Genomic DNA, 14,453 nt, shown 5'->3' on the forward strand with positions numbered 1-14,453 from the left:
TCTTCCATTACATGCTATAATTTAAATACATCTGAACTGCTAAATCAATGGTTCCAAATCTGTACAGCAGCTGTTATTGCTTTTTGATTATGGCTGTTTACTTTACTGACTTGGCTGTTATTTCATGAATACCCAAGTCAAGGCCAAATCTGGGAAACTATCTACTTGAACTTCAAAACAAATTCTAATTCAACAGCTAAAGTTAGCTATGAAAATACTTAATATGTTTAAACTATTAACATGTTCATACATTGACATTATTAATCAAATCAAATGTAATGCAGACATAAGTAACTTTAAGTTTGATACTGTAATTGTGATGTGTTGCAGGATTTTATTATACTCAGTATTTTAAGAGCGCTGTCTTGCTTCTTTTAAGTAAGTTCATGTTTTTAGGACCCATCAGTTTTTCCAAGTAAAACCAAACAATACAGAAGCATCGATTCAAACTAAAGCACATGTACGTGTCCAGGTATTTGAAAGCCAGTTTAATAGCCAATAAAGTTTAGGGATGTGTGCATCGACTTAATGATTAAGAGTAATCTCTCTCACAAGTCGACACCATCATGCTAAGATGCTCTACTTCCTCGATGTAAACAAACACATGTGATAGATGGCATCTCGATGCAGGGTGCAATTTGTCAGTGTTTTGATCTAGAAAATGGAGATGGAGTTGTATGTAAACTGGTCTATTAACACTTTACCAGATAAATGTGTAACTACACAATAATGTGGACGTTAACCTGCAAAGAGGACTGAAGGCTAGCTCTGATAACATTAGCCACAGTCCACTAAACCACTTTGACATTGTTTACTCGCAGGCTCTGTAACTCTGCTTGTTTAGCCTTATTAAATGTTATAAATATATCTATATATGTATATATATCTATATGAATGTCTAGCAGCCTGTTAAGAATGCACCAGAGATATCTTAGCCTTGTACAGTTTACATAACAAACAGTTCCTTTGTGTAAGCACACTATGGAATGGTAATCATGTGTATGTGCAGGATGAAATAACTTATGGATAACTTGTAAATCAGGCATATGTTGGAGATGAAACTGAAGTGTGTTTTAAAATGTTTTAGACTACAAGCTTTCTCTTCTCCTTAGATTTTTATTGCAAAGCTTCAAGTAAGCTAAGCAGTCTACCCTGCAGTGGCCACCTGAACTATCTTTAGCCCCTGCTGGCAAGTGAATGGAAGTGCCTGACTTATCTTCACTGCTGTCATCGAGGCAGCCAGTATTTTTAGGGGACAGCAGCAGCTGCAAAAGCATTTAACGGTATTCCATGAACAATGACACTTGGGGTGTCTAAGGCCTGAACGACGCAGAGATTGGGGAACCACACTGAAGTTGTTGAACGAGACACTGCTGTGGATACTGAAGTTCTGTTTTATTCTGGTTATCAACTGGAGAGACTTTTACAAAGATGCACTGGAGTACAAATTGGAACCTTTGAGGAGAGCATGTGTCTGAATCTGAAGTCAACTTGGGACGTTACTCAGCCTTCTGGAGACGGGTGGCATTGCTTCTTACCTCGAAGAGAGATTGCAAGTGCGGAATGTTTGTGGACGGTCGTTCCCTGCGACTGAAGCGAGGTAGGTCATGTGAGGGGTACACGGCACAGCTTCACAAGGGGCAGAGGTCGTTCCAATTAAATGAGACAAGTAAACACAGGGGTTAATCTCCTCTCTTTAAACCTCCAGAGGGAATATTGGCAATACTTTCATCTCAATGTCCAAACTGTGTCAATAAAATATCATGCAATGTAAAAAAAGAGATATGCTTTTTATAAAACGTATTTAACGTACATTTGAATAAAAATGTATTTAGAGGTAGTACAAGACGGCTACCAATGAGCATTCAGCTGGTCAGTTTTCAAGTATCTGACTATAGGTTTGTTTTTGTGTGTGTTTGAATAACATAATGTGATGATTTTCATGATCAATATAAAATCTATCAGTAAAAACTACCCTTCAACTTCAAATTCTCTACAGGACAACAACATTTTAGTTTCAAAACACCATCTTAATATTATCATCATTGTGACTTGACACTTTGTTTCCCAATGGGACTAAATCATAAATCACAACACTTGAATGGACCCTCCTGTAACAGAAATGTACCCTACTTTTTTCTTTTATTTCTTATTTTTTGCATTTGCTGTGACAGATTTTTTGTTTGGTTTCTCATCAAGTGTTGGCTGTTGGTTAATATAACATTACATACATGGCCAAAAGGGCATTACAATTTATAGTAGGAGAGATAGTTAGGAAGCATAGTACAAACAACATGTCACTAACTCATATTATTCATGAACATGATCGAAAAACTATTTTTAAATTTAGAAAAGGAACTCCCAAACCAAACTGCCAACAAAGGGTGTGATGGAGGCTCAGCGTATTTTGACTGCAAGGTCTCTTGGGTGGGCAGACTGTGATTTCAGCCTGTGTTTGTGTGAGCACGCGGGTCTTACAGCCTTCTTTGTGATACCTGACACACACTCCCTCGCAAGTCTTTATTTAGGGCATACTATATTAAGCACTTTCCCATTGAAATACAGCACCAGCTGTACTGGCTATGTGTTGTGGCTGCTGTTGCAATAGGACTTGGGATGTTCCCCTCGCACTGCTCACATGTGTTTTTCTCTCATGCAGACAGATCTAATTCAATTAGACCTAATAATCATACCATCCGTTGGTGCTGCCACACATGCATGTAGAGGCTGAGTGTCAAAATGACAGAAGCTTTATTTTCCATTCCTAAATATTAGAGTTCATTTCCTTATAATGGAGGGCTTATCATATTGTCATGTAATGCATTTGGTTACTTCGTATATGATTGAATGATCTGGTTAAAATGTTAGAAGATTTTAAAGTTTCACTTTTTATTTGCAAACATTATCTGACACATTCATGCTGTTTGACATTAAAGTTATCCATCTGTGACTTCTTTTTTAGAAACTTGCAGTGCAGAAGTTGGACTGTCGTGCACAAGTGAATAACTGTGACATATAACACTCCTGGACTGCTTAACGCAAGAACAGGCAGGGGAAAAAAGCAGTGATGGATGTGTTTGGAGGCGCACCACGTTTTTTCGCCTATCCACGACCTGTGGTGGTACAAAGTGGAACTGATGCAGTCCTAAAGTGTCAAATTGGTGGTGATCCAAGGCCTAAGGTAATCTGGGAGAGAAACAATGAAAAGATTGACCCACAAGGACGATACAGGGTCTTTGAGGATGGAAATGTTTACAATCTCATTATTTCAGCTGTGACCACAGAGGATAGTGGCCAGTACATTTGCAAAGCAAAGAACAGCATCGGGGAAACATATGCAGCGGCCACACTGAAGGTGGAGGGAGAGGCACAGGAGATGGAGTTAAGAGAAGAAAATAAGCCAAGATTCCTCATCAAGCCTCTCTCTACCCGTGTCGGTCGGGGGGAAGACGCTGTCTTCTCTTGTAAGCTCTGGGGAAACCCACGTCCAGAAGTTGTCTGGGAAAAGGATGGCAGAAAACTCAATGAAATATTTGAAAGCACACATTTCAGTGTGGGTTACCAGGACGGTGGGTGGTTCCAGCTCAAGATCTTTAAGACTCGTGCACCTGATGGTGGTGTGTATACGTGTAAGGCTAGGAACGAGTTTGGAGAAGCTTTGGCAGGAGCTGTGTTGCTTGTTGATGCAGGCCCAGGACATGAGGACGAAGGAAATCGCAATGGCTACACAAATGGCCCTTGGAAAACCCACCAGGGAAAACAGAGGAGTGGAAGGCAAGTGCCGAACCGCCTCAAAGATGACACCATGACCAAGTCCACTAAAGTGAAAATGTTTGCAGTGACAGAAGGCAAGCATGCCAAATTCCGCTGCTTTGTGACTGGGAAACCCAAACCAGAAATCATTTGGAGGAAAGATGGCAGACTGATACTGTCTGGAAGACGGTATTTGTTATACGAGGACAGAGAAGGATACTTCACACTTAAAGTTCTCTACTGTAAGCAGAAGGATAATGGAGTTTATGTGTGCGCTGCATCAAATACTGCAGGTCAAACCCTCAGCGCTGTTCACCTCTCTGTAAAGGGTAAGTCAAAATCTGTTTTTGAGGCGTGAGAGTTTTCATGTGTTAACATGTTTATGATTTGAATGAATGCAGACACAGTTGCAGCCTGTGACAGTTTGTGCAGTTAGTTTTGGAGTGAGTCAGGGTGTGGTGGTATCTAGTATAAGGTTTCTATCCATTTGACGCTAGCATGATGTCAGTGAGATATATTCAAAGAGCTACTCTGAGATCATTTATTGGGGTTAGGCCAGAGAGGGAGGGCAAGGTCCAACTTTAGAAAGTTTTATGGAGGTGTAAAGTTGCTTTAAAAAAGCAGTTCATTTTGCATGATGTTGCTGAAATCTTACAAACATGTTGACTAAGCTTAGTAAGCAACAAGAACACAGGGTAAAGTCTGTCCAAGTATTGTTGTTTTTAAAGTTTATATTTCAATCATTAAACAATGATAATGTTGTCTACAGCTATATGTTATATCTAATATTAAGGTAGGAAGTTGTGACAAAAGTGACCAGTGCTTTAAGAAGGCCCAGAGCGCTCTGCTCCATGAGGCTGCTTCCTGTTTACAAATGCCTTCTTAATGATATTAGGCTTGGTGTCATCAGTCTGTTGACTTTACAAAAGGCCAGTGAGCAGCAAATATAATCAGTGACTGCACTCTTTGAAACCAGTTTCATCAAGAGAAATTCAATCTTATGTTCAGAGGATTCATGAAATGTCTCAATGATGTGTAGTTTCAGTACAGAGATATCTAAACAGGCTAAGTTCATCAGCCTGAGGCACATTCCAACAGCAGTCGATGTCTGCAAAGTCACTTAACTTATGAAAGGTCTTGGGGGGGCCGGGGGTTTGTCCATGTGATCGAAGTCTTTGCAAAGGGGATCGTGTTTCTCACATGGCCCACTGAAGTCCAAACTCATGGCTGCAACAGAAAGCATTGTACTGTATCAGGCTGACATAAAGAAAATAAAGATGCAGGATAAATGGTCAATGATGACTTCAAATCAAAGGTAATGTGGTAGATAAAGAAGGTATTTTATGAGTTGTCTGTGTGCTTAACTGGACTTAAAACATTAGTAAGATAAGGAAATGAAGAGCTTTGCACACAGACTACTAAATACAGTGCACATTCTTTTGCTTACAACTGTCTGGTACTGTCTGCTGGTGTCAGTTACGTACAGTTTATTTTCTATCTAGCACCCTGATGTGTTAATGACCCTTCCATTCCTCAACTAAATGAGCCACTTGTCTCATGATTTTGCTCATCTTGTTTACTTCACTGGAATTTACTGCCAAATATATTTCAATTTACAGCGTTGACGGCAAAGACATACATGCTGTGCTGTTTGAGTCTTCACAGGGTGGACTGTCTGCTGAATTGATTTTAATAAAGTGACAGGAATAGCAAAGAACTGTATATAAACTAGCAAGCTAGATTTTCAACAGCAGATGGAGTTCTTCTAAAAACTGTTCTTCCTCCTCCTTTGGTTTCCTCTTCAGAGCCGCCTGTGCGGTTCAAGCAGCCCCTCATCGATCTAGAGGTATGGGAACGAGATTTGGCAATTCTTGAGTGTGAAGTTCCAGAGGACTCTGTTCCCATCACATGGTATCTGGAGGATAGACGACTGCAGCCCGGGGCCAAATATGGAATGGAGGAGTGGGGAACAAAGCGACGACTAACTATCCGTGACATTGGAGTGGATGATGATGGGATTTACCTCTGTGAGATGCCTGATGGGGGAAGAAGCATTGCAGAGGTTGCTGTGAAAGGTAAATGCAGATGAAAATGTCTTAAATGACGAGCATAATGAACAAGAGTACACACAACCAGCTTAACCAGAACTCTACACCTACTTCTTTTTCACTGTTTCATTTCTTATCTTCATACCATGAAGCCAATTTGGACGATCAGGCAGGGCAAATGCTTGAATTGTACAACAAGTAGACAGAGTCTGGGTAAGTCAGTGTTGTGTAGGAAGTTTGACTCTGCCATCTTTTTTATACCAGCTCCAATTGTTTTGTTCAGTACGACTGGTTTATCATGAGACTTTCCTTCCAAAACAAATTGTGTTTTTAGTTACGAAAGAGATGCCAAAAACAACACCGAGCAAGAAAGCCCTCTAGCAGCAAAATAAACAATTGCCCTGTGCAATGAGGACAGAGAAAGCAGTGCTGACATGTGATATAGCCTGCAAAAGGAGGACGGAGCATTCGATTACCAGATCAACAAAAGGCTGGACTTGTGTTGACCTTCTTAAAATCATCACGACTGCGTATTCCTTAAAATGACAAAGTTATTAACAACAAAGTAGCAACCTTAATCTTTATTAGGAGGTTACCTTAACAAATAAGATCATCCTTACATCAAAACTATAGAACAAAAATTGCAGCTCAACTAAATAAGCCAACCTTGGTTGAATGTGTCTGATCTAATTACTCATTTTTGTATTCACTGTTCGATTTGACGGTTTTGGAATGCACCAACAAATTATGTTCTGTCGGCAAGATTGTCAGCTCAGACAAGACTGAGCTATTACAAATATCTTATAATGTTGTTCCATTTGTAGAAGTTGTCTGTCATATTAAAGTGTACATGTGTGGAGTCACTCACTTTCAAAGTGTTTCCTCACAGGGACAATTTTGCGCAAGCTTCCAAGAAAAGTGGACGTGTTGGAAGGCGAAAACGCTGCCTTTTGTGTTGAAGTTGAAAAAGAGGAAATGGACATCCATTGGTACAAAGATGGTAGAGAGCTCCGTGAAACACATCAGACCATCTTGAAGTCCTTTGGTCGCACTCACATCCTGGTTTTCGTCAATACAATGCCTCAAGACTCTGGCCTCGTGACTTTCCTCGTAGGCAAATCCAAGACATCCTCTCAGCTTCGAGTGAAAGGTAGGATCCCTCATTTGTAAAGTAAGCCATTTCAGATCCACTCATTGCAAAAAAATTTTAATTCTTTATGAAAGTGTTTAACATGTTTCAGCTATTGCACGACTCTTCCAGTGGCATTATTGTTATTAATGGATTTTCCTTGTTTCAGCTGCGAGACATTGTCCCCCCAGCTGTCCAGTGGGTGTGCAGATCAACACAGAGCGTGCTAATGCAGCTCTCCTTTCATGGGTTCCTGCCCAGGACTCTCGAAAGAACCCTCCATCCGGATATGTGCTTGAGCGACAAGAAGTGGGCACTGGCTCACAGGAGTGGCTGCAGTGTCTGACCACTGACTCTGCAACAGCCGTGGAGATCCTTGGGGACAGCGTTCCATGTGAGGCTGATTATCGATTTCGCATTTGCAGTGTAAACAAATATGGAAAGAGCAACAATGTTGAGTTCCCCCGGGCCGTTCACTTAGGTAAGTTTTGAAACAACAGCACTTCATCAATTAAGCCCTAACTTTTTTTACTCAATTCTCTTGAACCTCGACATGGTTGAATCAAACTTTCTAATTTAGATATATGGATTCTGTTTCACAGTTCCAGTGGCAAGAATACAAGCTCCTTTACAAGATGCCTTGGTACCAGAGGGCCAAGAAGGTCTCTTCTCTATTGAGCTCTCTGCTTCCGTTATTGGTACATGGTTCCTGAATGGTATACAGCTCCAGGAAGATGAACGGTATTCAATGCGTCGGTCAAGAACACACCAATCTCTAAGAATTCGAGGAGTACGTGATACAGACAATGGAGCTGAGATCACATTTATTGCCTATGGCATCCGGGATTCTGCGGCCCTGTACATTCAAGGTATGTGCAAGTCACAATGATTATACCAATACTGAGTATGTGAGAAGTTTACCCTTCGATTTGTAGTGATTTTTGTTCATTTACCTCTAAAATGTGTAAAATTGTCTGGTATAAAAGCTGTAGATTTACGCCAACACATTGTGACCTTACGTTTATGTGTTTGGTCTGAGGACTGCAGAGAGTAAATTGTTTTTTTTTCAATTTGCAGCTCCTCTTGTCAAGTTTTCACCTATGTCAGAAATGGATCGAAACAAATTTGTAGAAATTGGGAACCCCATTGTGCTCTACTGTGAGCTGTCAGACCCTGCAGCTCCAGTGCACTGGTACAAGAATGGGGTGGAATTACAAACAACAGAGGGTCTTCATATCCAATCAGAGGGCACCATGAGAAGAATAGTCATCCAATCAGCAGAGTTCTCACATTCAGGAGTTTATTGCTGTGATGCCATTGATGATGTCATCAGGTTCAATGTGGAAGTAGAGGGTGAGTGGATTGAGTTACTTACAATACTGACATCTTCTCAGACACTAACCATCTTCACTGTCAGTTTTTACTCTGATATCTTCTTTTTGTTCAGACATTCATGTATTTTGTTTTCTTAAGTCTGTCTTAACTTAAAGCTCTTGTATTTATAACTTAACCATCTATTAAAATATCTAAATATCCATAGCGCCACCTGTGAGGTTTTCAGCAATTCCAGATACTGAGAGGAACAAAAGCATCCAACTAGGCTGCCCCATCGTTTTACATTGTGAGCTCTCAGATCCCTCTGCCCAGGTGTACTGGTACAAAGATGGGTCAAAGCTCCAACATCAAACTGAAGTAGATACTCTAACCGAAGGCTTTGCAAGAAAACTGGTTGTCCATTCAGCAGAATATTTCCACACTGGGTTATACTGCTGCAAGACAAAGGGTGACACCATCATGTTCAATGTCGACATTAAAGGTGATTTGTTTTACCTCATGCGACTTGAAACATTAACAAGCTCTCCACAGCAAATCAACTAACTCTGGTGACACTGTTGTTTGTTGTCTGTTCCCTCCCATCTTAGCACTTGTTAAAAGTGCAACTAAGCTTTCTTCTTTTCTTTAATTGCATTGAAGCATGTTAGAAATGTAGTTGTCAGTAGATAGATTTTGATGGTTGATTTGAGGTTGACATAAGATCTACACATATCTGTAGCTCCACCTGTGAAGTTCTCAGCAATTCCTGAAGAAATGAGGACCAAGTCGATCCGAGCAGGCTGCCCTGTTATGCTCCAGTGTGTGGTGTCCGATCCTGAGGCCCATGTTTGCTGGTACAAGGATGAATGCCAGCTTATTTCAAATTCTGGATTAGAAATCACCTCAGAGAGCAACAACAGGACATTAGTTGTTCAGTCTGCAGAGCTGTGCGACTCTGGTGTGTACAGGTGCACCACACAGGATGATACCATGGAGTTTCAAGTGGAGATCAAAGGTGACTTTACACTTTTTCTCTTGTGCGTCAATATAGTAACCCCAAATCCTCTTCCTAGATGCGACTAATAATCCCCCGCTTCTACTGTTTGTGGTTTGAAGGACTGTTTAATGCACATAACCTTTAAGAATTTAACCGGCTGGGTAATTATAATTTATAACCATTCCTGTTTTGTGCCTTCAATTCAAAGTCTCCAAACCTGTTTCATGTTCTGCTCCACAGTCATATTTTTGTAAGGTATTCCTGTCCACAGTCTTGATTTTATTTAGCTGTGCTGAATTCCCAATGCTAGCTTTACCAGTGACGTACTCGCCTATCTTTGATGTTGAGAGAACCAAGTCACTTGAAGCGGGCAAACTTTTGGAGCTGGAATGTGAGGTTGCAGACTCAACTGTGCCCGTCTGCTGGTATAAAGATGGCGTAAAGCTCTGTCCGCAGAACGGTTGGGACATACAGAGTAATGGCACATTGCGGAGACTCATTATTCCATCTGCTGAGCTTTTGCACTCAGGGCTTTACAGCTGTGATACCTCTGATGACACTGTCCACTTCACGGTGGATATCAAAGGTGATTTTTATTCAAATTTGCTGAATTGTAGAGCAAATCCTAAAGCTTTCTAGAGCCTAGATGCAACTAACATTTAAAATATGCATATCTGTCCGTTCAAGTGAGTGGTTGTTTTGTGTGAGGTTGTAACTGTTTCTTAAATCATGGACAAATTAATCTCTACTGACTTAAGGACAGTATATGTGTAATCCTTGAAAATGTGAGTTTTCCACCTTGAATTTGGTCATATGACAGCTTAGTTCCCATTTCAGGTATAGCTGATCCTAGTGCACTTAAATCGGACTGTATTTATGCGTTGTTAAGTCTGGATTATAATATGAATCATCATCTTTAGCTCCAACGTTGCTGTTGTCGCCCTCGCCAGAGGATGTGGAGACGCAGTCACTTGAAGTATCCTGCCCAACTGAACCAACATGTGAAACCTCAGAACCTGCTTTCCAGGTGTCACTGCAGAGAGACAAAGAACATGATTCAAATAGAGAGCCTGATTTTGAAATGGAGGGCATCAAGAAGACCCTTGTTATTGAACCAACTCATCCGTCAAACTCTGGAACATACTATTGTGCAACAGCAGATGATGTTGCCCAATTAATAGTAAAAAAACAAGGTGACTTTTTCTTTGTGAATGTTTTGTGTATCATAGTTATCACTAACTCCTTGTGTAGCATTTGTCTGTCTTATTTGTGTTACGAGGCAGAGCTAATACATGTGACAGTCTTTTTTGAAGTCAGTTTTCTAAATCTAGGGCGATGCACATTCATATTATCCTCCCAATGATTGTCTTTAGTGCCACCTTCAACAAATCCGCTTGGTCCTGATGTTGAGAAGTCTGCTGAAGTGCACTGCCAAATTGTTCAGCAATTTGAGATTTCAGATCCCATTGCCAAAGCCTGTTGGTACAAAGATGGAACCCAGATCTACCCAAAAAGCGAAGCTGACTGTGAATCACAGAGCAGCAGCCAAGTCTTGCCCCTTCAGTCACATGACTTGTCTGGTGATGGGAGGTTTGGCTGTGAAACATCTGGGGATGCACAGCTATGTGCGGTGAAGACAGGTGGTGTTCCACATTGTACCTGCACAATTAAGCATCAAGAATCTAGTTTCATACGTGAAGCTATCACCCAGCTCATTGTTTTCTTTTTGGCTTTGTCCAAACAGCAGAGCAGTGTCACTATGGTAACCAGATTGGTGAGATAGCTGATGAATCTGCCCAATACACTCTCCATGTCGAAGGTGATTTGATATATTTCAACATCAGTCATCCATGTTAACCCAGCACATAAATGCCACTAACTGTAGTGGTGCACTTTACCGTTAGCCCGATCATCCAAGGCACCTGACTTTTTTTCTTAAGACAATTGCTTCATATCATGTTGAATTCTGATTTCATGTAATTTTTTGCAGTTCTTGGCTCTTAATCCATCATGTGGATGTTAGTAGCTGAATAGCTGCTCTTCATACTAACATATGTGTTGTGTTTGTCCATTAATTCTTCATTTTAACAGCCATCTTTGCTTGTAACAAGCAGCTTGCAAGTCTTTGAGTTCATCTTCTTATTCATCGCCAGATCCCTTCATTCACATTGCTGCCCTGAACATCTCCATGTTGCAATGACAACGAACTCTTTCCAAAGAGAAGAAAATTGATGTACTGCTTAGATTTTTAGGGTGGTAGTGTACAGACTGATGGTATAAAAGTACTAGGAGTCAGAAGGGCGAAATATAGGAGCTCAATCTCAGACCAAAACTGGTCGACCTTCTTGTTTGTCTTTGCAATGAACTTTCCCATAACTCCATGCTAACCCACACTGATGTCAAATTCTGTTTTGAGAAGAATTATTAAGACCATCAACCACTGAAAACCTTTCTCTGTGTACATCACAATGCTACAGCGACATCGCCAAGGCTTTCTTCTGACCAAGAGAAGAGGTCAACTGAAGAGGCTTCTCCTGTTGGCATTGACTGCATATCTGCAAAATGTAATGCCGTCATCTCTGGAGGCAAGACAGAAGATATAAAGACATACGAAGAACATTCCAGCCATATACCAACCTCTCAGTCAACATTTGAATATACAAAAACAAACTGGAATACAACTGACCAGCTAAAGGAACTCTCAAACCATCAACAAATCAGCCATGTCCAATCTTCAGTGAACTATAACTTAACAGAGCCATCCAAAATACAATCTAGCACATTCTGTCACTCTGAACAGCTCACTGAGTACAAAGGGGAAGGATGTATTGACAATATACAGCATGCAGAAGCCCCACTTGATGAGCTTGGGGATCATCTGCAGACAGCTGTCCAGTCGGATGAGTTCAATGATTTTCAGCAGACTGCATCTGTTGAATCAATGGAATCCACCATCAAGACTCAAACTGGCCAATCAGAGGAGTTACATAGTTCAATACAGATACCAGCATTCAACTCAGAGCTAGGTAACCCCCAACAGACTGTTGCTGCCCAGTCAGAGCATTTTATTAACCATTTACAGATTGCAACAGTCAAATCAGACTTTAATCTCCCCAAAGCTGCAAATCTGCAGTCAGAGAGACCCTCAAAAACCTTGAATACGGCAACTGTACAATCAGAGGGGCCCTTTACGTCCTTCTGCACTGTGAGTGTCCCAACAGAGGAGTGTCTTAAACCCCTGCAGACTGCCTGTATCGAATCAGACCAGTTCTGTTGCCCCATACAGATATCAGCTCTTGTGTCAGAGAAACGTCTTGATTGCTTACAAACTAAACGTGTACGGGAGGGGCCCATCGACTCTTTATGGACTGCAACTGAAAAATTGGTGGATTTTTCCAGACCCCTTCAGACCTCAAACGTCCAGTCAGAGAAGATCAGTGACTTATCTGAGCCTCCATCTCCTCACACATCAGAGTTGTGTGACTCCAAAAAGGCAGAAACTGTCCAACATGAAGCACATTGTAATTTGCAACAGACTGCTTGCACCAGATATGATGACCTCAATTGCTTAAAACAAGAATCACCTAACGATTCAGAGATGCAGTGCAAGTCCATGCAGGCCAACACAGTCCAAGCAGTGTGCCCTCCTGTCATGAAGGCCACAGAATACCAAGTAGAAAGCACAGTTAACTCTGTGCAAGTTTCATCCACCCGGCTGGCAGAGCATTGCTATTACAAGACGGCATCTATTGACCAATCAGAAGAGATCTATCTATCAAGGACATGTGACAGTAACTGGAGTGACGGTGTCACTGCAAATAAGGTGGCTGTTGAAGGTGATTTAAATGGTTAGCATATTCAAACAAACATGATCTGGCACAATCTTGACATTGTGTAAAATGAAGAGATTGCTACTTGCAATCCTTGAGTTTTTGACGATTTCTACATTTATTTACTTGATTTGCTCGTACTAAAACTACTTCAGCAGTCAGTGTAAAAGTTTGAGCTTGGGTGGTCTTAGGAATATTAAAGATAGGGAAAAGATTAAATACATTGGCTTCAAATCCTAACTTGAATGCCTAGTTATCTAAAATCTAACCAAAGATATCTCGTTAGATTACTAATAACTTAAATATGATGTCGAATATGACTTATTTTAACTCCTAAGAATTACTGGCATGACTAATCTTGATTTGTGATTCTGCTTTTCTATGTTTGAAAGCATCAATCTGTTGAAGTCAGTCATGGTGATGCCATTTTCTTTCGATGTTACCTCAAACCTCCCCAGCTTCGCCTGTGAGAATTACGACACTTTGTGTGGCTGAGAGCAACAAGTCTGTTGAAGTCGGTGAACCAATAGCCCTTCAGTGTGAGATATCAGATCCCAATGCTCAAGTAACTTGGTTCAAGGATGGAGTGAAACTAAATGAAGCAGCGGGGCAGGACACGCTGGCAGAGGGTTCCTTAAGAACACTGACTTTCCAGTCAGCGACGATCTCTCAGGCTGGGATTTACAGCTGCAAGACAACAGATGATGCAGTGCAGTTTCATGTGGATGTTAAAGGTGACAAAAACTATGTTTTTATCCATTTCACTTGTAGATTTTAGACAAGGTAGAGACCATTCAACTGCTCAAACTGCAAACCATGAATGGCATGTTGACAAACAGCAACTTACAAAACCTACACACTCTACCTTTAAGACAACAGCGACCTCATTTCCTACAGACTGTTAGAAAAGGCTTTAAGCAAAAAGTTAGACTGCCTTACATTTTTTGTGTTGTTCACACACACACACTAAATCCAGATAAAGCAATAAATAAACAAACAAACAAGTTAATGTTTAAATGGAGTTAATTAATACAGGATCTTAGTACAACCCTACCAATGTACTACAGACACTTTAGAGTACAATTATTATTATCATTATTATTATTATTATTATTATTATTATTATTATTATTATTATTATTATTATTATTATTAGGTAAAGCCTTACCTGAAACCATGCTGCTCCAGTTGTTTTCTTTTAGGTGCCTCTGACAGTCGTCAGTGAAGTGAGTTAGTTGTTTGAAGATCTTTCATTTAAGAAAGAGTCGAGTGCCCACATTGAAGCCTCAGAAAGAGCTTACTCACAGTAATGTATTCAAAAGATAAAGCTCCATTTCTTTTTTCCCTTTTGTGGCAAGGGGTTTAAATGATATGCAATGTTG

At 40.6% G+C, this 14,453-nt stretch overlaps 1 protein-coding gene across 1 annotated transcript in view; it reads left to right on the forward strand.

The window, feature by feature from the left end:
* The first annotated feature begins 3,067 nt into the window (after positions 1–3,067).
* obsl1b (obscurin like cytoskeletal adaptor 1b) overlaps positions 3,068–14,453 on the forward strand; it is a 34,389-nt gene continuing 23,003 nt past the window's right edge. The window contains exons 1-6 of the mRNA XM_034694157.1: positions 3,068–4,082; positions 5,559–5,828; positions 6,691–6,951; positions 7,100–7,411; positions 7,533–7,799; positions 8,008–8,283. Coding sequence (XP_034550048.1) covers positions 3,068–4,082; positions 5,559–5,828; positions 6,691–6,951; positions 7,100–7,411; positions 7,533–7,799; positions 8,008–8,283 — 2,401 coding nt within the window. The remainder of the gene's footprint in view (positions 4,083–5,558; positions 5,829–6,690; positions 6,952–7,099; positions 7,412–7,532; positions 7,800–8,007; positions 8,284–14,453) is intronic.

This window comes from Notolabrus celidotus, chromosome 10, assembly GCF_009762535.1.
Source record: "Notolabrus celidotus isolate fNotCel1 chromosome 10, fNotCel1.pri, whole genome shotgun sequence".
Classification (NCBI taxonomy): Eukaryota; Metazoa; Chordata; class Actinopteri; order Labriformes; family Labridae; genus Notolabrus; species Notolabrus celidotus.